The 23,869-nt window shown below is 51.2% G+C and overlaps 10 protein-coding genes across 10 annotated transcripts; 5 read left to right on the top strand and 5 right to left on the bottom strand.

Moving 5' to 3' along the window:
• Positions 1-233: 233 nt before the first annotated feature.
• Positions 234-1,107, top strand: NECHADRAFT_101457 (uncharacterized protein; the record flags this gene model as incomplete). Its single annotated transcript, XM_003048583.1, has 1 exon — positions 234-1,107. Exon 1 carries the CDS (start codon positions 292-294, stop codon positions 1,105-1,107), a length of 816 nt encoding a protein of 271 aa, XP_003048629.1. The 5' UTR covers positions 234-291.
• Positions 1,108-1,299: 192 nt separating this feature from the next.
• NECHADRAFT_84262 (uncharacterized protein) lies at positions 1,300-3,302 on the bottom strand (the record flags this gene model as incomplete). The annotated part of the gene is made up of 3 exons (XM_003048394.1): positions 1,300-2,222; positions 2,270-2,929; positions 3,050-3,302. 3 exons carry the CDS (start codon positions 3,300-3,302, stop codon positions 1,300-1,302), a joined length of 1,836 nt encoding a protein of 611 aa, XP_003048440.1.
• Positions 3,303-3,627: 325 nt separating this feature from the next.
• NECHADRAFT_84261 (uncharacterized protein) lies at positions 3,628-5,644 on the top strand (the record flags this gene model as incomplete). The annotated part of the gene is made up of 4 exons (XM_003048582.1): positions 3,628-4,020; positions 4,118-4,815; positions 4,868-4,982; positions 5,012-5,644. The coding sequence occupies 4 exons, from the start codon at positions 3,628-3,630 to the stop codon at positions 5,642-5,644; spliced, it is 1,839 nt and encodes a 612-aa protein (XP_003048628.1).
• A 654-nt stretch (positions 5,645-6,298) lies between these two features.
• On the top strand, positions 6,299-7,144 carry NECHADRAFT_84260 (uncharacterized protein; the record flags this gene model as incomplete). Its single annotated transcript, XM_003048581.1, has 1 exon — positions 6,299-7,144. One exon carries the CDS (start codon positions 6,299-6,301, stop codon positions 7,142-7,144), a length of 846 nt encoding a protein of 281 aa, XP_003048627.1.
• A 152-nt stretch (positions 7,145-7,296) lies between these two features.
• NECHADRAFT_47292 (uncharacterized protein) lies at positions 7,297-9,601 on the bottom strand (the record flags this gene model as incomplete). Its single annotated transcript, XM_003048393.1, has 3 exons — positions 7,297-8,346; positions 8,398-9,311; positions 9,364-9,601. The coding sequence occupies 3 exons, from the start codon at positions 9,599-9,601 to the stop codon at positions 7,297-7,299; spliced, it is 2,202 nt and encodes a 733-aa protein (XP_003048439.1).
• Positions 9,602-11,288: 1,687 nt separating this feature from the next.
• NECHADRAFT_95877 (uncharacterized protein) lies at positions 11,289-12,104 on the bottom strand (the record flags this gene model as incomplete). The annotated part of the gene is made up of 3 exons (XM_003048392.1): positions 11,289-11,716; positions 11,771-11,922; positions 11,977-12,104. 3 exons carry the CDS (start codon positions 12,102-12,104, stop codon positions 11,289-11,291), a joined length of 708 nt encoding a protein of 235 aa, XP_003048438.1.
• A 1,201-nt stretch (positions 12,105-13,305) lies between these two features.
• NECHADRAFT_84257 (uncharacterized protein) lies at positions 13,306-14,800 on the top strand (the record flags this gene model as incomplete). The annotated part of the gene is made up of 2 exons (XM_003048580.1): positions 13,306-14,025; positions 14,078-14,800. 2 exons carry the CDS (start codon positions 13,306-13,308, stop codon positions 14,798-14,800), a joined length of 1,443 nt encoding a protein of 480 aa, XP_003048626.1.
• A 179-nt stretch (positions 14,801-14,979) lies between these two features.
• On the bottom strand, positions 14,980-16,896 carry NECHADRAFT_23362 (uncharacterized protein; the record flags this gene model as incomplete). Its single annotated transcript, XM_003048391.1, has 6 exons — positions 14,980-15,389; positions 15,439-15,622; positions 15,805-15,860; positions 15,908-16,127; positions 16,231-16,781; positions 16,830-16,896. Coding segments are annotated over 6 exons (1,488 nt in total), but the record flags the coding sequence as incomplete, so codon positions are not given.
• Positions 16,897-17,740: 844 nt separating this feature from the next.
• Positions 17,741-19,014, bottom strand: NECHADRAFT_84255 (uncharacterized protein; the record flags this gene model as incomplete). The annotated part of the gene is made up of 2 exons (XM_003048390.1): positions 17,741-18,091; positions 18,145-19,014. 2 exons carry the CDS (start codon positions 19,012-19,014, stop codon positions 17,741-17,743), a joined length of 1,221 nt encoding a protein of 406 aa, XP_003048436.1.
• A 756-nt stretch (positions 19,015-19,770) lies between these two features.
• On the top strand, positions 19,771-23,661 carry NECHADRAFT_47318 (uncharacterized protein; the record flags this gene model as incomplete). The annotated part of the gene is made up of 2 exons (XM_003048579.1): positions 19,771-21,210; positions 21,382-23,661. 2 exons carry the CDS (start codon positions 19,771-19,773, stop codon positions 23,659-23,661), a joined length of 3,720 nt encoding a protein of 1,239 aa, XP_003048625.1.
• Positions 23,662-23,869: the final 208 nt, after the last annotated feature.

Raw genomic sequence — 23,869 nt, 5'->3', positions numbered from 1 at the left:
TCCCGTCCTATTCCTGTTCAGGGCGGCTAACTGACAGTCGGTGAGCTGCGGGGCTCGCCATTGGCCCCGCGGCGCAGGGAGCGCAGGGATATCGAGGCTTCCAGACCGCCCCATAGTGCAAACTCCTCCCATTGAGCCATTTTTAATCCGACCTTTGTTCCTCTTTAAATTCTCGCATGCAGCAAAAAATCCTCGCCGACTTTTTCGTCACCCCCTCTCCCCGTGTGCTGTCTGTGACCGCCGGCTCACTCACTCACAATAACCACGTGAGCCCGGGCATGTTGTGGAGCAATGTCCGAAGACTACTGGGACCCGGCCGCCTTGCTGCGCATCGGCCGCGGGAGCAGGCCCGGCCGTGATGGCTACTCATGCCTCGCCCTCTCCTCGGCCTGTGACGCTGGTCACCGCGAGAGGCGCCCCAAGATCCTCCGTCTGCTTAACCAGATGGCCCGCTCACGCCCAGAGGCCACCAACAGTGTCATCCTCGACCAGCTCGCCGGCCTCTGCCTCTGCACCGAACATGAGGAGGACGCCCCAGATGTCGTCGCCGACTGGGAGTCCATCATAGACCTAGCCAACCAACACCATCGGCACCTACTACGCTTTGATCTGGCCGATAAGCGCGCCGAGATTGAGGCTCTCCGCTCAAAGCTCGACTGGGTTAACCGCTTCCTGACATGGAAGAACAAGGACTTGGCCGACCAGCTCGCCCAACAAGGGTGGTCATCCCAAGTTGATGAGCACAAGGGCATCAAGGAGATTTCCGAGCTGAGGCGCTCCAACAAGTCGCTGCAGGTCAAGGGCCAGCAGTTCCTATCAACCCAAGACAAACTCGACCAGGAAAACGCCACCCTCAAGGAGGAGCTCGACCAGACGAGGGAGGAGGCAAACTCACTAAGGGAGGAGCTCGAGGCCCTGAAGCAAGAGCTCGATGAGGAGAGGCAAGGCGGCATGGCCCTGCAGAAGAGGGCCGCCGGCCTCGAGGAGCTGGTGCAGAGCCTGCGGGACGAGATATCAAGCTGCTGGCTGCACAGCTTCCTGGCCTGGCTGCGGCGGCTGCAGGCCCTCTCGCTGGGCATGTTTTCGGTGTTTACGTACAAGGATTGATGAGAACCACGGCGCTATTGTTTGAAATGAATCAGGACAGAATGACTTGAATGGGCCATTAGATACCTATAATAACAAGAATACCCAGTACTGTTGCTCACTAGTAGTACCCATCGATCCCGTCCCCTGCCATGATTGTAGCTACACTGAGCTATGTTACGGTTGGCATCAATCTTTCGTCCTCTTCAGGTGTCACTCCTGAGCCCATTGACCTACTAGCATTTGGTTATCGATATTCCCATCTGTCAACCGTGGGGTAAAAAACTCCAACACAAGGTTCGACCAAGAAATGGGCATCGGCCGCGTGATCAAGTTCCTTATGTATACGTCGAGTTCACGGTCGAGTGGATCACGCCGTAGTTTCGAATTTGAGTATAAGGTGTCAATGTTAGGAACGCTGCCAGGAACTTCTAGACCAGGCATGTATGGGAAAGTCGGTGGAACCCGGATGTTGCCAGCCTGAGGAGGAAAGAGTTCCAGAAGCTTCATGTGGAGATTGTAAAGTTCCCGGCTCGTTCTGCGTAACCACCAAGCTTCTCCGTCGTTGAACATCACTTGTAGCGAGTAATAGGTGTCCGGACCGAGGTTTACCTCCGATGATGAGCTGAGGGGCACAGTTGCATACTGGACGTATCGACCCCAAACCGCCCCTGGCTCGATGATTTCATACACTTCTTCCACAGTCTCTTCGAGGAAAGCCAAGCCATCTATTGCGATCGGTAAAGCTGTAAGAGCCAGCTGCTGGAGATGAGACCCGAGATGGCGGCCAAACTCTTGGATGTTGTATGCTTCGTTCTCCGGCGGGTCCCACGAAAAGCAAAAAGGACATGAATGAGGCTTAAATGTTCCCAAAGAGCGCTCGCATGCCTTCAGTATAAATGGCCACTGAGTGTCGTTGAAAGCTCCCCGATGCGAGGAGTCAAAATGTTCCCGAAGGCGAGATGTAGATGTGAACCTGCTATCGCGGCACTTGGTACAGTGCCACTGCTTTCTATGAGACTCGAGCTCGTGGTTGAACCACTCGTGTCTAGAAGGGAACGGGCCCAAGGTGCAGTTCTCAGATGTGCAGATATAAGGTTGAAGATCGGCAAAGACGTGCCTCCTATTCTGATTAACTGCCATGCAAGCAATAGGGACCTGCTGGAAACCAACCTCCACTCACGTTCAGATGATACTACCTGTATAGTCCGACAAAATGGACACTCAAAAGCACTATCATACTGAAATTGGGTTCCATGAAACTTCAAACGAGTAAAGGTCGGTACGTGAAGATTGTCATCCTCGTCGGCCTCGAACGCTGTCGCGAAAGATGTGGCTCCGGTAATAATGCTGAGGTGAGCTGGCTTGATAGTCTCCTGGTCAATGTCGAGAGAACTTTCGTCGTAAGTTGTGGCGATAGTTGATGGTGCCCTCCTCGATGCAGCCGTTACTTCTCCTGACTGGTATTGGCTTTGCTCCGCCAGGCGCTGACGGTGCAGCTGTCTATAGCAGAGAAATTCCCTTCGCTTGGCTATAGCGGTACCCAGACGCTCCGCCAGCCATTCCGCCTCCCTCACTTTCGGAAACTTGTCTTTGATGTGCCGAATATCCATGGTTGCATCCACAACCTGTGCTCCTATCTCTGTAGGTAATCGCCCTTGGGGACGCTTGCGGCGAATGAGCATGGAAAGGCGGAATAGCCGATCGACCGAGGATTGGATACCCGACAAGAGCTCATCAAGCTCCGTGGTTACTGGAAATCCATCGTCTCCATCAGCGTTCTCAAAAATCTCGCTCGCCTCATCGGTGCGATTGGGGAGTGCACCGGCCGCAATGGAATTCCCTGAACGGAGAGTTAGCTAAAGAAGAAATTCTAAGGAAGCTTATGTTGGCGGAAAACAAAAGACCTCACCCCGTTCTGCTGATTCCTTGATATTCACCAACGCTTGTATGACACTCTTACGCATCGGACCGCCATCTCGCAGGCGATAGTCAAGAGAGCTCGATGACTTGGGATCTCTAAGTGCCCCTATGTTGTTTGCCCACACAGAGAAACGACCTTGTGAATCGTCGATGGTGGAGAGATGCTGCTGCCAGGCCGCCGAGTTACCCAAGTGACGCGAGAAATTTCGAAGCCACCAGCGACACTGATGTGCCAGAGAAAACATCATCAGTCTTTCCTCATCCTGATCATCATGATCAACTGCTGCTGCCATGGTGAGGGAAAATATTGTCAGGTCAAGTCATTCAGAAGTTTAGTATAGACTCGGTAGCTTGACGTCGGAGTATCCTCACTTCTGCGCGGCCTTTTCTTTTTGCACATTTGGCGGCGGTAAATCACGCAAGCTGAGTGGTCATGACAAATGATTGGGTCTTTTGGTGAGGGGTATCATCCATGGATGCATGTTTTCGGCGCAAGGCTCTCAGCTGAGCCAGACTTGATTTCAGCTCTTCACGCTCGTTGAGCCGTGCTAGACCTCTCTCATCGCTTCCAACGCAGTATCCAAAGCCAATGAAAGCTCCGCTATCCTCATAATCGACATGTCGGGGATTGAAATCGCCGGCATCGTCCTTGGCGGCTTCCCGATTCTCATTGAGGCCACGAAGCCGCTCGCCCGGTACTTCCAGGGCGCTGAGCGCTGGTGGCACTTTAAAACAAGATTCATGACCCTAATTTCAACGTTGGAGGATGAATCAATAGCCTACTCACAGAACCTGGAGCTTCTATTGACTCCAGTTGATCTCGATCCCGAGGTCAAGACCAACTTGCAAGAAGACCCCAAGTCGGACTTGTGGCATGATCCGGAGGTCCAGGCAAAGCTTAAGGCTCGCATAAAGAACCAGTACATGCCGTGGTTTCAGAGACAACTGCGGGAAATGAGAGAGACTCTGGACGAGCTACGTCGCATGTTGCCCATCAATCAGAATGGCAAGGTATGAGTACTCGTTCGTTGCTGTAATTGCATTATCGCAGTTCACGCTCGTGTCTTGAAAATGTACGGAATTATGAAACTAACCTTGCCCTCGATAGGTCGATTTCCCAAGGGTCACCACAGTTGACTACGAGCTTTTGAGGCTCAAGCAAAGCTTCTCTTCGCGGAGACAACATCTACTGGACAATATCGTACGGATCAATGAGAGCTTGTATAAATTCTTGGTCAGAGACTCCCATATCAATGTCGAAGTTGCTAGAGCCGAGGCGTCTTGGAGCTCAGCGCCTTCAAAGAGCACCGGATGCCCCGGAGTCAAGACATTTTTGCGCCTACAAGCCGAAGCTAAGAAACTGTCTTGTGCTCTGAAATGCGAGTGGAACTGCCACTGCATGCATCAGTGTGGTATTAGGCTTGACTTGAAGCCCTCAGAGACCAATAGCTCTAAAGGCCCAAGCCTGAGGCTACTTCTCGGAACTGAGGCCTTAATGAAGCAGACCGAAGTGCAAGTGATAAAGGAGGAGGACTTAAGACCTGACTTTGCAGCTTCAAGCTCAAAGACCACCCTGCTAAATCAAATGGAAGATTTGAGGACACAAGCACGCCAAGAGCTCACGCCCATTGTGCCTGAGAAGAGCATCAGACGACTGGGAATTTCCTCCTCTGTCATCACTGCGACTTCAGCACTGGTTAGCCCGGTCGTATCTGGCGATTTGAAGCTATGGCGAGGGAGAGAGCAGAAGAAGTTGACAAAGATTGAAAAGTCTCAGGTAGTGCAACTCTCGGCCCAGAATACCAGGTAAGAGGCAGCCTATTCTATATGTAGAATGGTTGATACTAATCTTCTGGAGTGGTCATCAAACCATGACCCTCCAAAGTAGTGTAACCACATCGATCAAAAAGTTAGTCCGGTTTTCTGATAACTCATCGAGCGCCCTTGCTTCTTTGGGCTCTTCAAGAACCTGGGTACGCGATACGTGCACATTTCTCGAAAGCACTTCCACTTGGACGGGCCGGCTGTATCTCAAAGCCGGCCATCCCTTGAGGCTCAAGACCAGCCAAACCTTAAAAACTCAGAGGTTAAAGATTTGGAGGCGTTTTATGGAAGCACGCCGCGGTTGCCAGATCGTCTCCAGATTGGCCTTGAGATTGCCTTGACTATTCTTGGGCTTGGAACGTCGTGCTGGATCCCCCGGGGCTGGGATCGCCGCGAGATCTTTGTGTTGAAAAGTCCCAACGTTCCCACAAAGCCATTTATCCAACACCGGCTACTCTTGTGCAGTCTCAAAGAGACCGTGGACGACATTCGAGCCCACACCGAGGTTACTCTATTCTCTCTTGGCGTGATTCTATTGGAACTCATCTTCCAAGAGACGCTGGAGCAGCAGCCGTGTTGGGACACATTTTGCGAGAATGGGCAGCCAAACGACTGGACACATCAATGCACTGCCATGGAATGGCAGTCACAAATTGAGCCACGATACGGGAATGATCTCTCTGAGCTGATTAGACTCTGCGTAGAGGGAGGGTTTTCGGGGGACGCCAATCTCGATAACTCGGGTTTTCTGCAGGAAGTGATTGACACAGTTGTAAACCCCCTTGAGCAGTTTCTTTCTGGATGGAGTTAGATGTGGGAGTGTAGTAGAATGAACGCCGTTTCAATAGACCAAGGTGATGTGTTTCCTCCTTTTCTTTTATGAATGACCAATGCAGAGTCACAACTACCGCAATGATGGCCATATTCCACGCATCCCCATAGTACCTTGCATTTGCCTTTTAGCCTATCATCAACTTCAAGGTGGTCGAGCGCGCCATCTCGCCTTGCCCAAGCCCGACATGGGTCAAGCGAGTGCGAGATCGATCAAGAGACCAGGGTCGGTCCACATCAACCCCTGTCACCTGTCAGCTTTGTTGAGACGGCAGACGACTGTCCTCCTCCTCTCGGCCGCATTCTGCGCTGAGCTTATGCTTGAACTAGAGCCTAGAGAGACTACTTCACCATGAGACCCACGGCGTGCTTACAGGGCCACTACTTTGCCATGTTTGTGGTGCAAATGGTCAACCTTGACCTCGTTGGTCAAGCCCTTGTCCAAGGATCAGAGGCAGCCAAGACGTGAACGTGCAGGCAAGCTCAGTTCCTAATCCCCGTCGGCGATTATCTCATTTCGGCGAGGTGAACGCTGACGTGTATAAAGCTGCTTACTCCCTTTAAGCTTGTTCAAGCTTATTTGTACCTGATTCACTCCCGCAGCTCTCACACATCGTTTATGGTCTAATTCATCATGGCGGAAATCACACGAGCACAACTCTCACCTTCGGTGTTCCTATATAACCCGGATCCAAAGACAGACACCAAACCTGGTCCAAAGCTTATCATCTTTGCGTCGTGGGCTTTTGCACAAGACACCCACATTTCCAAATATGTCGCCAAACATCAGGAGCTATTTCCCGGTTCGACCATTCTTGTCCTCAAATGCTTCCTTCGCCACATGTTTTTCCACCCGGAAGCGCGAAGGGAACTTATCCCGGCCGTCGAGGTGATTCGCAATGAGCTGGGCACAGAAACAACTCCAGATGGAAACAAAGAACCATCCCTACTTATCCACACCTTTTCAAACACTGGTTTGAGCACGATCTACAATCTCCAGGATGTATACGCTGCGACTGCTTCACCGGATGACAAGGACCAAGGACGACTTCCACTACATGCCACCGTGCTCGACTCAACACCCGGTCGGTATGAGTACCAGTTCATTGTCTCAGCCGTCATGTTCGGTGTCCCCCGAGGCCGTTGGCTCCAACGCCTTGTCTCTCTCCCACTGGCGCATCTACTTAGTTCGGTGATGTGGATATGGATGCGTATTTTCGGGGGTCGGGACTGGGTTCCTATATGGGGAGATCGAGCCAACGATCGTTCACGTACAGTCGAGACATGTCGGTCATACGCCTATAGTCGTGCCGATCCTCTTGTTCCGCACTTTGTCGTTGAAGCCCATGCAAAGGACGCTCGAGACAAGGGCTATTCGATCTTGCATCAGGTTGATTTTGGCGACAGTGCTCATGTGGCCCACGCTCGAACTGATCCGGAACGATACTGGAAAATTGTGAGAGAGACGTGGGAGGCTTGATGGGGATATCATGGGTGCAGGATTGTTTGATAGATAATGACCACAGTGGCAACAACCCTGCATCCGGCTCAGATAATGCCTCCATAGTGACCCAGCACATCAATCATGCGGCCTCGAACCACGCATGGATTCCTGGCCGCGAATATAAAATCTTAGCACAACATGACATACAAGTTCTGATCTTTTGAAACATGAATCCAAGTCCAATCCTGTCTCCCAGTCTCCAGAGCCTCTTCCTGGCGCCTCCAAACCTCATGCATGCAAGAAATGATTGTCCTGAACCTCGTAAAACCAGTCTTGTCAAACGACTTTTGAAGCCAACCTGAAAGATACTCCCTCTGAGAACTCCCCATTGCTTCACAACCCGCCAAGAATGCAGGCCACGGTGAACCTGGGCCTTCGATGCCATCTCTCTCACATGCGGCGTCAAACTTCTTCAGTGCTCGGATGATGCTGTCGACGTGCTGTTGGAGGATGCGAGGGTTGACTTCTTTGACCCGACGGTAGAAGAGGATGATCAAGGCGTAGTTTAGTGCCCTCACGAGGTGAGCTCGGGGCGTGCTCTCAGATGCGTGGTTCAACCCCTCGACCTCTGATGGGGTGTTGTGCGTAAATGTCCACACTAGGTTCTCGAGATGCTTCTTGTGACTCTCCAAAGACTCCAAAGAAGCAGGGTCAGGCTTTTCCTTGGACTGAGAGATTCTCTCCATATAGTTGGCCAGTCGAGTGGTCTGTGAGACAAGACTAAGCCACGTCTCAGATACCCCATAAAGAAGTCGAAGCGTCGATTCTGATCTTCCTGGGCTACCCTCGCAGGGAATATAGTCCAGTGGTGATTCGTCCTCCCTGGAGTACATCGTTTCCACGTCCGTGTCCTGCTGGAATGGCTCAAGTCCTAAAAAATCATCGAGTCTTGCGTTGTAACAATATTGACGACTATCAGTGTATAGGGCCTGAGAGGATACACCTGGTGTTTCTTCCCAAGGCGCTTGATCTTTCGCAGAGATGTCCCCAATCGGGTCCGAGTTGTCTGGGTTTTGCAGGACATATGTGCTGTCACCTACAATCTTACACCAGGTGTATGTGTGGTGAAGATAGCTAATCTTTCGAGAAATCTTCTTCTTGGCTAAACCACAGGTTCTGACAAGCTTTTCCGACCCGAGAAGATAGGTCTTGACATCTTTCTGCCTATCGAATAATATCTTGTGTCTGTTAGCACACTGGACGTTTGGCGGGTCTGTAAGCCAACTCACAGCGAAAGAAACAATAGAAGACATCGAGAGCAGCAGATCCTTGTACTTGGCAGCTTTTGGTGATATCTCGTGCTGGAGAGAGTACCGCAAAGTCTCTTGGGCCTCCTTGTTAAGACGTTCAGCCAGCTGTTGCCAGCGCTCTGTATCAACTGGTCCTTTCCCATTCGCAAAGTGCATCGATGACGCCGCAAGTACAGCGTACAAGTGAGAGAGCGATGCATGAGAGACGGGGCGGATTGCGATAAAAGTTAGTCTGGCTAGCGTCGTGACAGCCGCGTCGATGTGAATGTCCATGGAAGATTTCTGGCCAAGGGGCAGTGACCACATGTGGGATATCATGCAGTCGCTGAAATGCTTCAACAGCATCTGAGCGTCTTCGACCGTGACTAACTCTGAGAAGGCGACCCTTGGCGTCTTAGGCTTCGACGGGGCGGGAGAGGCGATGTTCATACTTGACAGATGCACGCCCTCCCAACTCGTGTCGCCGTTGAAGGGGGGGATTGCAGCTGCGTCTGGCACTGAACTTAGAGCTTCAATATCGACAGTAGTGTCAGCGAGGAGCCATGATGGGCTCGAGTCCAGGTCAAACAGATCCGTCCAGTCGAGGAGATTGTCCGGGTTCAGCAAGGGGTCTGCGGTTGACAGGGGTTGAGGACTGGGACCAGCTGCATTGTCCGGAGTATTTGAATGTTTTAGTTGAGCTTGTGGGTTGTTTTTTATCGTGATATCGGAAAAAGGAGTTGAAGTTGTCGTGCTGCTCTCAACGCTAAACACGCCAAAGGGGCCTATTGTGACTGCTTCATCGGGCGTGCCAGTATCTTTAGACTTGGCCTCCAGACTTGACAAAGACTCATCAATGGTCTTGTTTGACAAAGTTGACCTCAACTCAGTGCTCATCGAAACTTGAGACCGTTCTGAAACTTGGTGTTAATAGAATATTTGGATGGGGATCGAGAATGAGCTCACCAGGATAGAACGGCCTCCTTGGCATCCTCATCGAGACTTTCCTCCCCCCAGAAGACTCTCCCTCAGCTGTAACCCATCTCAAACCCGAATCATCAAAACCATCACAGAGAACCCCGATGGCCTTGCAAGTGAGACAATGAGGACGAACCTGATCGCATTTAACATGCCTCTTGCGACACGTACCGCATCCACCGTAGGAATAAGACCCCCGGGGTTTCTTGACCGGTCTCGCATGCATGTTTGCAGAGCTCGTTTCCGTTTCATGAAATTGTGCATTTCCAGCTCGTAGCAAGAGGTAGTGACTCTCGTCGGCAAGACTAGCCCGTTCCCAAAAGGGATGGTGATCCCGGCGGAGCGGTTATCGGACGAGAAGCTTACATAATAATCATGAATGGCAGAAACCAGAATCTCATGATTAAAATGGCAGTTTAGATGATTTGCATAGTCTTTGAGTCGTGAAGAAGTTCTTCAATCGTTCGGAAGTGAACGTCTTTGAAGTACTTTTCACGGTGCTTTAGGGCCTCTTCACGCGGCACAGCCGTCCCGCCAAACCCTGACCACTCATCGATGGTTGCTGTATACCATGTTGCATCCTCAACTCCTCGGGTGAGATCTTTTTCAAGCATCTCTTTGGTAACATAAGTTCGCTGTTCGATTGTTAGCAGGGCTGTACAACATGTGTGGGCTTCAGATGACGTACCTTCAACTCAACACCCCAGAAGCGCTCAACCTTTTCAATAGCTTGGTTCCATGTCCCAAGCTCGCCAAAGACATATGTATGATCGTCCCAGTCATCAAAAGAGACCAGTTTCACAACTGCCTTTGAGACATCTCTCGCAGCTGTCCAACCAACAGGCTCGTCTCCACTACCAACGACACGAACAGTCTTCTTCTGCAGGTCTATCGGCCAACCTTCGGGAAATGGACGCATATAACTCCTCGATCTATCGGGAATTTGGACAAAGTAGTCAGCCAGCCAACCTTGGTTGACCAGCGTCCACTTGACGTTGGACTGTGCTGCCAGGGTCTTCCGAAAAGCCTGTCTTGCTCGTTGAATCCCGCGAGGCAAGGTTGGAAAATCTCTGAGGTTTCCCAAGAACTCGCTTGGGATGAAACGCTTGCATGATTTGGATTCTTTGCAAGCCTCAAGTAACGTCTCATGCAGCGAGGTGAAAGCCGTAGGGTCGTCGGTGTGCAAAGTCGAGACGAGAACAGTCGCGTTGACACGATCGAGGATTGACACGACTGCGTCTTTTGAGTACTCGTCCAGCTTGTTCAAGCAAACATTGATGTTCCTGAAGAATTCCGGATCCGATCGAGATATGATGATGAAATCGTGCGTCTTATCTTTGATGAACTCCTCGGCGAGGTATTGAGCAATGTTGCCTGAGCCAGCGACAACGACAACCTGCTTATTTTCAGGCATCTTGAGAAATATACTCGTCGGAATCAAGCAAACAGAAATGTTCGATACTTGTCTTGAAGGTTGATAGATGGTAAAGATGTCTTTGAATTCCCAAGATGCATGGGAAAGACATTATCGGATACTGATCCGGGCTGCGGGGACTCGGCCCACTATCCGACCCTCTCACACCACTTCCATATCTCGAATTGTGGCCAAGCCACTGTCGGGAAAATGTGCCGTAGCCTGGTTTGGCCCATGCCATTTACTTCACCATAAAGAATGATTGAGGGAGCCGAGAAATGTCTAGCAGTTAAGAGTGTGTATATTCAAGAGCCTAATGTTACTGAACTCTGCTCTCAGCCTCTATTTCTGCTACTGTGAACCGTTCCCTAATAAATGTCTAGTGAAGTCTAAAAAGAAACTCTGCCGCATTCCTACTGAGCCCACGGATTCAGCCCCGGATGAAGTTGATTCACCACAACGCTTGACCATCCTGAGCCAGAGAAAATTCGATGGCAATCTAAGCCTGTCGCTTCGTCTTGCCACACTTGGCAAGGCACTCCTCAACCTTGAAGGTGATAGTCTTGGGGATAGCATCCCGAACCTTGTCAATATCCTCACCAGCAATGCTCTGTCCAAAAGTGTTGGCAATGGTCTCGTTCTTGAGAGCAAACAGGTTGTTGGCAATCAAGCTAGCACCCATGTCCTCAGAAGAGAAGGTGGTGACAACAACCGCAGGCTCGCAGTCGGGGTTCATCTGGGTGTGGAAAGAACCCTGGTAGAAGACGGTCATCATCTTGGCGCCGATTTCGTTGCGGATGACGCGCTGGTTGCCCTCGGCGTCGGTGACGCCGGACTCGGGGACCATCTCGGTGTAGATGCGTCCGGAGATGACAGCCTGAAGCTCAGCGGCTCTGGGGTGGATGTGGACAACGGCCATGGAGCAGGCTATCAAGAATGATTAGTGATGGTCTCAAGAGGGACCAGTTGGAATAGACATACGCTCAAACTGGCCGACGGTAAAGGTCTGGCCAGTGCCAACAAGAGCAGGGAAGGTCACAGCGTTGGCAACACCAGCAGCCAGACCATCCTGCTTGTTGAAGTCAAAGACAAAGTCCTTGTCATCGGGGAGAAGCTTGAATCGGTCAATCTCACTATGATGCGTTAGCCTTGCTCTCGATATCCCATAGAATGTTTCAAAGACTCACGTATCAGCCAAGCGCAGCTTCTGCGTAATGGTAAGCTCAGGAGTAGCGCGCTCCTCGACGTTGTGAGGGGCAGCAGCCACAAGAGCAGGCCAGGCCAGGATGGCACCGATGATGGACTTGGAAAGCATCTTGAGGGATGGAATTGAGTTGAAGGCTGAAGGTGAAGATTGAAAGTTGTTGGGCTTGTGAGGAAGCGGTGGTGAGTGAGTTGAGAGTGTTGATGAAGTTGATGAAGTTGTTCCTGACGGCGGAATCAGCTGCCTTTATACGTCGAGTCTTTTTACTTTCCAATGAAGATCAACACTCAAATACAGTTTCTAAGCACCAATAACACCTTGGAGTGGTTCCCGCCCAGCCAAGCCCCCGCGATACGCCGGCCGGGGTACTAAGCCTCGGTCAGCCCTACGCGGCCCTCGAGTGGCATACACTCCTGAACAGAGTTGCATACGCCGGAGATTATCGCTGTGGATCTGCGGTAGGGAAGAAGCTTCTCAGTGAGGCTTGGGCTTACGAAACACATCATGGGTTGTGGGGAGACCTTGATTCGTGGGAGGAATTCCAAATAATTAGCTAGGGAGCATCGCTGTATTTACTTTGTAAGCTAAATTTGAGTCTGGGCTGAATCTACCCTATCGTTTGCTTCCTTTCAATGTCATAGGTGTTTCATGTTAGCTTCTAGATGTGATCTCTTTATCGTCGAGAGTGCCACCATCGGCATTCATTAGGGCCAGATTCAAGGACCGAATAGCTTAGTACTAGTAGAATGGCCCCCAAGATTGCATCCAAATCCCCCGCGATGTTATTGTTCGAGAAGTCTTCTATCCAGGGCCTCACATAAAGGTGTGTGAACCTGCGTATGGCTTCACGGCCCGAGCCGATCTTTTTCGGCGTATTCTCATCCTCCCAAAAACAAGCTTGATTTTTACCACTTGCAAGTCCCCATAGTAATCGGCTTGGCATAAGCACTTGAATGCGACGTCGGGGTGGAGAAGGGAGCGTATATAAGCCCCTGGCGTATTCGTGGGTTTTAAGCGTGTCGGCGTATCCCGGCGTATTCAGCTCGGACCGTCGCTCAACTCCATGAATTCCAAATGTGAGGGCATCTCGGAGCTAGAGATGGATCACGAGAGTCGTACTGGGGAATTTGGAATTGACTGCTACAATGCTACTCTGGAAGCTATTGCGGATGTCTGGAATGGCATCATCTGTGTGTGAGAAATGGAATACTGAGCATGGTATACTTGAATAGAAATTATATAAAAATCGACCTTGTCGCGAACCAAGCAGGGAGTTTCCTATCACCAACAGCATCCTCAAAGCCAAAGCATCATGGTTCTTCCAGTCCTCAAAAAAGCCGCTCTCTTGGCAGCTGTTGCTGCCTCCAGCGCCATCGCACAGAATCACTTCCCTGACTCGACTACCTGCGACGAGACATGCCAGAACACGACTTTCAACGCTGCTCAATGGATCTCGGAGCAACAGTCTGACCCAAATTTTGAGTTCTATAAGGCCCCCGCCAAGTTCTCGGCCGATCTTGGCCCTGGTGTTGTTCTCGAGGCTGAGGAGGTCACGGATCTGGCCAACTACCTCGTTCCCAGTGGTTTGACCATGTCTAGAGTCATCTACACCACGGAGGACATACATGGCAAAATAGTCCCGGCTTCCGCCTATGTTCTTTGGCCTTACAGTCCCTACTCTGCAAACCCCAACTCGAAGAAGCAGCCCATGCCCATGGTTGCTTGGGCCCACGGCACCACAGGCACCTTCAAGCCATGCGCCCCCAGCAGCTACCGAGCCCTTCAATATCACTTCCAGGCTCCGTTTGCTCTGGCCCTCCAGGGAATTGCGGTTGTCGCCCCCGACTATGCTGGTCTTGGAGTCTCTGAGCTGCCTAACGGAGACACTATCCCTCATCCTTGGGTGACAGCTCCGGCTCACGCTAATGATCTTGCCAATGCTGTAACGGCAGCTCGCTCCGCATTTTCTGATTTGCTAGATCCCAAGGGGCCATTTGTTGCTATGGGACATTCCCAGGGTGGCGGTGCAGCTGTGAGTGACCTAAATATCTTAAAACCGCAAATACTGACTCGTAATCATACAGTGGGCATTTGCTGAACGACAAGCCAAGAAGCCCCTCAAGGGCTACCAAGGCACCGTCGCCATCGCCCCCGTGACCAGAATTATCGACGACCTTGCCTACTTTGACGACAACGGCATCGTAGCAGCAGTCACTTTCGGCCAAACTGCGCTCATCGACTCCGTCAGCAAGATTTACCCAGAGTACAACTACACCGGACTGACCCCCAAGTCCTACGACCGCTGGCACAACGTTCTGGCCAAGGTTGACGGCTGCTTTCCCCTTCTCCCCTTGGTCTTTGGTGATCTTAAACCAGAGGAAGTGGCGAAGCCAAAGTGGTACGAGGACGATATCCCTAAGAAATGGGCCAAGGCGGTCGAAGCTGGACGAAAGACATTCGCTGGGCCTCTTCTTGTCCTAAACGGAGCCAACGATAGCGTTGTCCGCCAGGAGGGTGTTAAAGCAGCCGTTGATGACACATGCAACCTTATCCAGAAGGCCAAACTCAAAGACAGCATCGAGCATGTCACTTACAACGCCATGGATCACTTCCCTGTTATCCAGGCTAGTCAGATGAAGTGGATGGGATGGGTTAAGGATAGGCTTTCTGGGAAGGCTGTTGAGAAGAAAGGCTGCACTTCAGAGACTGTCCCAGGCTTGAGGACCGAATCTACTGTGCAGACCTCGACTCCAAACTTTTTCCTGTCCTTTTTCGGTCAGGATGAGGCTTGGAAGTACGGTCTGTAATGGTTACTTTGACTATATTTCAGGCTGCTAAGGCACTGACTGTGTCTTGACCTTCGTACTCTTCTCCCAGGCTTCATAGCTATTTTACATTCTATTATTACAAATTTACAACCACCCATTAAGATAGCCATCTTGTCTCATAGCCGTGCATCTTCCGGACTCCCCATAGACACGAGGAAGCTATCGATATCCAAAGAGTTGGCAAGCTCAAGCAACTGCCCAGGACTCAACCCAAAATTCATAGGCGACTCCCCCAAGAAGCCAGTTCCCAATGCGCCTTCAGGAGGAGGCATAGGAATATCTGCTCCCTCTTGCGTCGTGTCCAGTGGGTTTCCACTGACGGCAAGTGACATGGTCATCCAACCCTCCTTCATCCGTAGGTGCTCCAAGGTATCCTCCAACTGTCTCAACTCTGATCCAATCAACAAGGCCACGGTGTTTCCCCGCGAACTTATCTCGTCAAGAACTGCGTAAGCCCTTTGGATCCAGTGGTTGTAGTCTGTTACCAGTGATGCGTCGATTGTGGCCGCCATGATGATGGCAATTGTTGAGCTGAAGGCTGCGTCAAGGTCGAACGGTAGGAAATTCTCTGCAAACCTGTTAGTCTTGAGAATATTCTCTGTTATCAAAGCACATACCTAAAAGTCCTTGGCCCAGGAGTACTGATAATATCTTGATGATTCGATATGAAGACTCCAAACATATCTGAACAAGGCGTCTGACGCTCTCCGATTTTAACCGATCCAGCAATGAAGCATCTGCCTGGCCGAGTCTTGATTGAAGGAAAGTGTAGAGCAATGGCCTTGTTGTCAGTACGATACACTACACATGAACCCTGGTTAGTCTACATGAACCATATGGCGTAACACCGTGTGTTGACTCACCTGGTGATATTGAAGATGGAGATGAGCCGAGATGCGCGAGATACCAGAAGCGTTATCATTCGTTCCGATCGCGAACGAGTTGTTGAGTTGATCAGCAATCTCAGAGAAACTCCTCAGAACAGATCTCGTCGCGTCCAGATATCGACTGTCGAGCTGGCCTTCAGTCCCATAAACACCTTGAACATGTCAGTATACAACCCAAATAGCGTTTTAGTAAACATACTCAGGTGAATCTTGGAGAGGATCTTTGATATCTTGATCTGTATCTCCAGAGTGTTTGTCCTCTGTTTATTGCGAGGACAAATAGGGTATGGCGTGCTGATATACTCCTCTGCAATTAATAATGGCACTCCGAGAAGAGATGCCATGTTCCGCTCTAGGATGTAGAGGGTAGACCAGACAAGCCTACATCGCTGAACGTATTTCTCGTCAAGATATTGACTCTTCATCTCTGTATGTATTCCCGTCTGCAGCGCCATACTGATAGCCTGGCTAATCTTGAAGATGTCAGCACAACACCTCAATGCGTGTATAGACATGACTTACGACATTGTGTGCAGCTGGACGACAAAAGATACACTGCAGGTACAATGCTATAGAGCAAAGCACCTGTATCTTTTCGATCGGACAGCAATCCAGGAGAACAAGATCCGGCATCATCTTCATGGCCTGAACGAATAGCTCAGATCCAGGAGGACTCGCTGACTTGCTGATCTGCACCACAAACGCCTTGCCAAAGGCCAAAAGGATCAGATAATGAACATACCACAACGGCGACATGGGCTCGTTCTCATCAGAGTTTCCATGAAACTGCTCAAACTGTCTCATAAACGTGTCCTCGTCGTATAGCTGGAACAGTGTGCCGCAGCGAAACTGAACAGAGTTGATGAGATAGAGAGCAAATTCTCGGGCTGGGAGAGTCGAAAAGTCAAATTCATCTTGAGAACAATTCTCTTTCAGGCCGTCCCAACCTAGGTCGTAGACATTGCCATCGAAGAGGAGGTTGTCTATAGGGAGTGGCTCTCCAGTGAGTGTCTCGTGCGCCATGGTCAACACTCGTCTACCAAAGGCCCAGTTGGACGAGGTGCCCATAAATACTAAATTCACTGTCAGTATCATTTCATATGAAGGTTAAAAACACCCACGCATGTTTCCATGTCGAGCTGGAGCCCAGTTTGCCGTGCGCAAGGCAAGAGGATTCGTAAGAGGTGCTTCTGATACATCGACGGCTTTGCTGGACTCTGCTGTGATCCCAGATGGTATTACACTGTCAAATTTTATTAGAAATAGGACATGCAAAAGTGCCTTCATAGGTCGCTGACTCTTTCGTGCTTTCGCCTGTTGCTGTGCCCGGTCAGTCATCAACCATTGTCCAGTTAGCCAAGACCAAGACGGCTTACAAGTTTCCAGCCCCTCCACTTGTATGGTATTATCATCTGGAGAGGCAGATTGGCTCAACTGCTTCTCATACGAAGCTAGCTTTGCTTGTAGGCCACTTAGGTATCTACACCATGTCAACACAACCCGAGTCAAGACAGTTACTCAAAAGCCTACCTCCGTGAGATGAGAATCTTCTCCGACTCTCCCTCAAACTGACACGGAAGCCCCCTCCTCCTACAAGGATCACAGGGGTCCGAGCCGGAGCATTTGATCTTTTGATCTCGACATCGTTTGCAACTTCAGCTGTCAGCGCACACTACCGAAACTGGGTATACGGCATGTCGCCTCACGCTTTGCTGGCCCGTTTCCTGTCTCTTTGCCACCCAGACTCGCTTCTGGTCGACATGGTTGATGGATTACTGGAGCTGTCAGGCAAGTGGTTCACTGGTTGATTGATGCGTGCTTGCTAGAGGTGCGGGGAGAGGGGAGCCTCCCCACTCAGTTTGTCATCACCGACCAAAGGAGAAGGTTTCCGCGAGATAACGACGATAATCACAGCTCATAGCATCTGCAGCATCAAGTACTTGGTGTTTTTATCGTTGATCTCAATAATACCTCGAGTAAAAAATATAAAGAAAAATGCATCAGCCGCCGCCTTCATTATGTCTCCCAAACTTCAATGTCTCCTCCAACTGATCAACGCGTTCGTCCCCCACGCCGTTCTAAACCACCACGAAATCGGGATACCCAACCACACAAAAACAGTCAAAGCCTTCAGTTTCTGGCAAATAGGAGATTCAGCCATCTCACAGCAGGATTTAGTATTGATGGCCAGCGCGATACCGTCACCGAGCGCAAGCAACATGTAAGTTGGGATGCCAAGCTTGGGGAGCAACGAGCAGAGAATGCCGCACGAGACACAGAAGATGCTGTAGAATCTCGTGCCCGATCTGACGCCGTCGCTCTCGTTTGGGAGAATCACGGCACACAATGCCAGTATTATCGTGAGGAAAGTGCCGTGTGTCAACTGGGGACGTGTAAGCTACCGACCATTGCTAATTAATAGTGAGTCACTCTTACAATGGAGGCGAACCGAAGCCAAAATCTTCTTCGAGGAGAGATAGTCGAGTCACTAGAAGAAGGGCTCACGGGCCTTGATTCGTAGGATATTCTGCTATGTCGATTTTGCCTTGAAGATGACACCCGAGATGAGAGTGGTCGTGCCAATTGAGATCCTCGTCGAGAAGGCGGCACCTCGAGCGAAATGCCGCGCTCTGCAGTCGGTACTGAAGCTGCGGGAACAATCGGGGTAGATGGTCTCGGGCGTTTCTTCTCCTCCATGACTTTGGGGTTATGCTCACAGGTAGAATCGACCCGATCGCCACATGGTGAGTACCAGTGAGCGCAGTTGTATTGTCGCGGATCCTCGATGTGCCCGTTGGCCTGAGCAGCAAGGCCTGCCGCTTCAAGACCATCAAATTCGCTAGGTGCTCCGCTTATAATACTGACATTCAAGGCGATCCAGTGGTTGCTGAACCGTCGAATGGGTGAGTTTGGTAGAGTGGTGTCTTGGATATACCTCCATGGTCCGATAGGCGCAAGGGCACAGTTCCTTATGAACACCCTCAAGCAAAAGTCCCCGAACTCTGGTGATTCCAGCACACTGGCAAGTACCCACGCCTCTGCGGCGCGAGAGAGCCAAGGTTCCTTTTGGTACACATCTGAATGTGGGTTGGGTGGCAAGTTGCGGACTCGCAGCCAAACAAGAAACATGCGAAACAGGCCGGGTTCCAGGTCATAAGTCGCATAGCCTTGCCTTTCGCTGGAAGAAAACAAACGTTCAAGGTATCCCGAAACTTCGCTCGCTCGCTTCCTGTCTATCTTAAACGAGCAACTGGGAAATTCGCCCCACAACTCGATCGTGACCTCGTCCGATGCCATGGAGGTCATATCTGCGGGCAGAGACTTGTAAGTAGGCAAACGTATTGCTCAAGCTGGGGGAAAGCCGGGTGGGAGCAATTGGTCGCTTGTTGCACCTATCACGGAAGGGCTTGCGAGGGCATTTGAATGGGTGCCTCTACACTACTGGGAATCGAATGGAGTCAGCCGGACGAGACCACTCGAGTCGTCCAGAAGAGGCCGTTCCCTCAGTGCTACCGTGCCTGTCTATTTCTCACTTCTTTGTTACATTGTTTGGTCAAGTGAAATCTTTCACGGCCCTTCTTTGGACCTCTGATGGACTCGAGACGTCTGTTCTAGGACGCCCCAACAACCGTTGACCTGCTGGCAACTGCAAGAAGCCTTTCCAGACATTAATCGCCTATGTCGTCAACTCAGCACTACCCCTCGCCTTGAACAAGATCGGTTTTGCCGCGCGGAAGGCGGTATCTCGGAGACAAACAAGAGTGAAAGTGTAACCTCGCGCAATGGAGCAGATAGCACTGCATCTGAGGGGGTTTCAAGCCTCCAACTCAGGCGACACTACATATATACAAGCATACCAAACTAGTAACCTCCTGAAATTGCTTCGTGGTGACTATCAAGGGGCAGGCCTAGGCACGCTCCGAGCCAGATCGGTCCCCTTTGGGCAAGGAGGCTATAAGGCCAGTAAACATTGGTATAGACTCTTCGACAATCACCACGAACAGCACAAACAAGTATCTTCTTACCCCTTTCCATTCAAAGCCATCAACTCTCTTATTCATCATGAATGACCTTGTTCGGGGTGCTTTTGGCCAGTTGGTCCCCATTGGCACGCTCTACAATGCTAAATCCGACTCATTTCTGGACGCCTCCATCTTACGCAGCGGGCAGCCCTTCCATGCAACGAGCCAACGCAAAATTAAGGCTTTCAAAATCGCTCACAATGCAAGCGGGAAATATGACAGTCGAATTGAACCTCTTGGTGTAAGCCACGACACGGCAGCGAGTATCATCTCTGGCGCTATCAAGGTCCAGGGATCGTCAGATTACCTTCAAGCCGAGTTCGACTCTCCGGGCTCTCTTCACGGCGCCTATCATTATACATTCTCCACGCTTGTCGATGAGCTTGACCTGAGGAGAGTCAGCCTGAGAGAGCACATGGACGTGATGCCACTGCAAACTCGAGACAGCACACATGTGGTGACTGGCATCGCTTGGGGCATGCGAAACACACTTGTGATCAATCATGAGTTTTCAGGAGAGTCTCCAGGACCTCAAGTTGAGCGTGCATTCTTTCGAGACTTGAGTCGGCTCGAAGCCTTAACACAGTCCCTCACTGGATATCCTGAATCTGGCTCTCATGGAGCCAGCCCACTAGAGCTTCTATACACCTTCCATCTATACACCGATGCTTCCAAAGAGGGCCTGGAGATGACCGGTCTTGATGCGATGCGCACTTTCATTCGCCTCCGCCTAGGCGAGTTACCCAAGACGAACGACGGCAAAGGGTGGCCGCTCTCCTACACCCTGCTCCCTATCGACAGGCTAGACAGGCATATATCTGGCTTTCAGAGAATCATTGTCGCTCCAATTCCGTTGCCCATCGACGACTTTACCGAGTTCATGGGTCTCTTTGACGAATTCACCAGCTGCAAGAAGAAGCTTGGTGGCTATTACAAGAGCTTGTTGGAGAAGCGATCATATGTGTCAGAGGAGCACATTCGGGCTGTTTACCATTCAATCAGTCTTTTGAATCAGTGGAAGACGCAGCTTCAACAAAGACTCGCCCCAACGTTGGTGTCCATCAGGATGGGTGCCATGGGCCCTCAGCATCTCCACAACCTATACAGCAACGTCGAAGCGGAGGCCGGATCCCCCAGACTCATGTCTCCTTTTATCGGTCAAGAAACAGAGAAGCTTCGCCTCTTAGCCGAGGCTATCGCGGCTGGTGCTGTGTACATCGGCCACGGCGGGTCACCTCTAGAGAAGATCAAGACTCCCCACGATGACCCAGGGTGCCACGCCTTTCTTCTCAGCACTGCCGCGACCCAGCAGAAGATAATATGGGACCACCAATGCAATTCTTTGATGCGCCTACTCAGACAGTCGAACCAGGGCAAACCTGTGTATGTCGTCGACTGTGATGCCCCCTCCTGTCGCCTGGAGCTGGAAGACGCCCGCATGGTAGAACATCAGAGCGGGCGCGAACTCGTCACCGAATTGGTCTGGGAATATCCAATCGCCCCTACCCCAGACGTTTCTCAGGCCACCCAAGGCACCTTGGGGGCTGCTTCATTTCCTCACATCCACCATCTTCCTCCTGACAGCAACCTCGATTGGCAGTTCCCAGATACTCAAGACAACAACGATAATGAAGATGATGAGGATTACGAGGATGTTGAAAAGCCCAATCCCCTTCTCGAGTACTGCTTTGCTCGTTATGGTCCAGACCGCTCGAAGACTGCAGATCGCTCCGACACAGAAGGTGACTTGAGACCCGTGGATCGTCGCTTCGTCAAGATCCCCTGCCCTGGAATACGCTGTGACCGCAACACCGCGTGTGAATGGATCTGCTTCCATTGTTCTGAACCTCTCGAGTTCGGCGTAACAGACGAGCACATCTACTGTGACTGTGGCTATCATTCCCATGCCTCTTACGACTTCAAGTGCAATAGCGAGTCTCACGGGCCTGGCTTTGATCGATATCCGTTGGATAATCTGTCGACCATGCTTCGAAAACTCAAGCCCGACTCTGTCAACATCTTGATCCTCGGCGAGACAGGCGTGGGGAAGTCGACCTTCATCAATGGCTTCCTCAACTACCTGACACATGACACCCTGGATGAAGCCAAAGCCGCCAAAAAGCTCAAGCTGCTCATCCCCTGTTCCTTCTCAACCCAGACCATGAACAGAGATAACCCGGACCAAGAGATCCAGGAAAGGACCATCCGCGTTGGCACTCCCAGGCAAGACGAAGCAGACGGCGTCGAAGGAGAATCAGCCACCCAACGGACGAACGTGTATGCTATCACCGTTGGCACGAAGAGATATCGCCTTTTCGACACGCCGGGCATCGGAGACACACGTGGATCCAATCATGACAATGAGAACATAGCCAACATGATGAAGATGCTGAGCAACTATCAAGACATTCACGGCATACTTATCCTGCTCAAATCCAACAGCTCTCGGCTGAATGTCATGTTCAGATTCTGCATCAAGGAATTGCTTGCGCATCTTCATCTGAGCGCCGTGTCAAATGTCGTCTTTGGATTTACAAACACCCGTGTCTCTGAATATACAGCCGGTGATGTATTTGGGCCCTTGAAGAAACTTCTAGGGGAGCACGATTATCTCCACCTTAACTTGACTACGTCGACTACCTACTGCTTCGACTCGGAGAGCTTCCGCTATTTAGCAGCATACAGTCAAGGTATCACACTGCCAAACGAGGAGGGCATGCGCAACAGCTGGGAGCACTCCAAGAACGAGACGCAAAGACTCGTTCAGTACCTCGAGTCAAGAACTCCACACGACGTCAACAGCACGCTGAGCATGAACGGGGCCCGCCGGCAAGTGGAACAGCTCATGAAGCCCATGTCGGAAATCTCGCGTTGCATCGCACAAGGCATTGCCGTTCTGACGAAAAGCAAGGAAGACCTCACAGACAGGAGACTCAAGGGAGAAAAACTCCGCGAGAAGCTGCACCCCGAGGTCCCTAGTTGGACCGCCAAGAAGCTCGCCAAGCCACGAACCATCTGTACGGCGAAATCTTGCTCCCAAGTCAGAATAAGCAACAACGGGGACAAGATCATAGTGTCCAAGAGACAGTGCCATGCAGGCTGTACACTCCCCAACGTCCAACAAGAGACCCTCGCCGATCCAGCCCTCAAGAAATGTCGCGCCTTTGATAGAGGCAAAAGAGACATATGTAATGCCTCCGGCTGCCGACACCGTTGGCAGTTGCACATGCACATCCTGTACGAAGCGGAAGAGGTCACAATCAGGATCAAGGATAAGGAGATCGGACGCCTCCTCGAAATCAACGCCAGCGACGTGAAGCTTCGGGAAGCAGCAAGCATAAATTTAGAGAAACGTATCTTCGAGTACCGGTATGAACTGCATAAAATGCAGGAGGCAAGGGCGCTGTTCTTTGTGTTCCTTTCCAAGAACGCCATGACCCCCATCAACGACTCGACGGTTGAATACCTCGACATGCTGATCCACGACGAGGAGAGCAAGGTTGAGTCTGGAAGGCAATTGGGGTTTCCCGTTGACAAGAACAAGGAAACACTCAAGAATCTTCGTAGAGACCGACAAGCACATCTCGATCTCGTCGAAGCCTACCAGCAAAATACCCACAGAGTCTCAGACCAACAGCTGACCGGGAAGGGCATCGATGATCTCGTCAAGTCGCTCTACAGCCTCAAGCATTTCGGCCAGAATCTCAAAAGTCTAGAGAACACAATCACATCATCTCACAGGGCGACGTATCGCGAGCGACCGTTTCGGGTGTCACGGCCTGGAGGAAGGCAAGCTGCCCGCAGCGCGTCTGAGAAGAGGCTGGGCGGGGAGGGGGCTGTGGTTGTACACGGTGGCAAACATGAGAGTAGGCGCAAGAAGGGAGGACAGGGTGGATTGGGAGGCTGGTTGCCGAACCTGACACGGAGATGAAGATGCATATGCAGCCATGGTGCAAGACGCCGGATCTACATTGGTCGACTCGATCAAACTGCATAAGGTGGCAGACATGATAGTGGGCGCAGGAGGAGAGGACAGGATGGTTGGCAGGATTGGTTGGCAGGATTGGTTGGCAGGGTTGGTTGCAGAGCCTGTCTCGGAAGTGATGAACAGACATTGGCCAAGAGATGGGCACACGGAT

This window comes from Fusarium vanettenii (assembly GCF_000151355.1).
Source record: "Fusarium vanettenii 77-13-4 chromosome 8 genomic scaffold NECHAsca_11_chr8_3_0, whole genome shotgun sequence".
In the NCBI taxonomy this organism is placed as follows: domain Eukaryota; kingdom Fungi; phylum Ascomycota; class Sordariomycetes; order Hypocreales; family Nectriaceae; genus Fusarium; species Fusarium vanettenii.
This window is presented reverse-complemented; position numbering and strand designations above follow the sequence as displayed.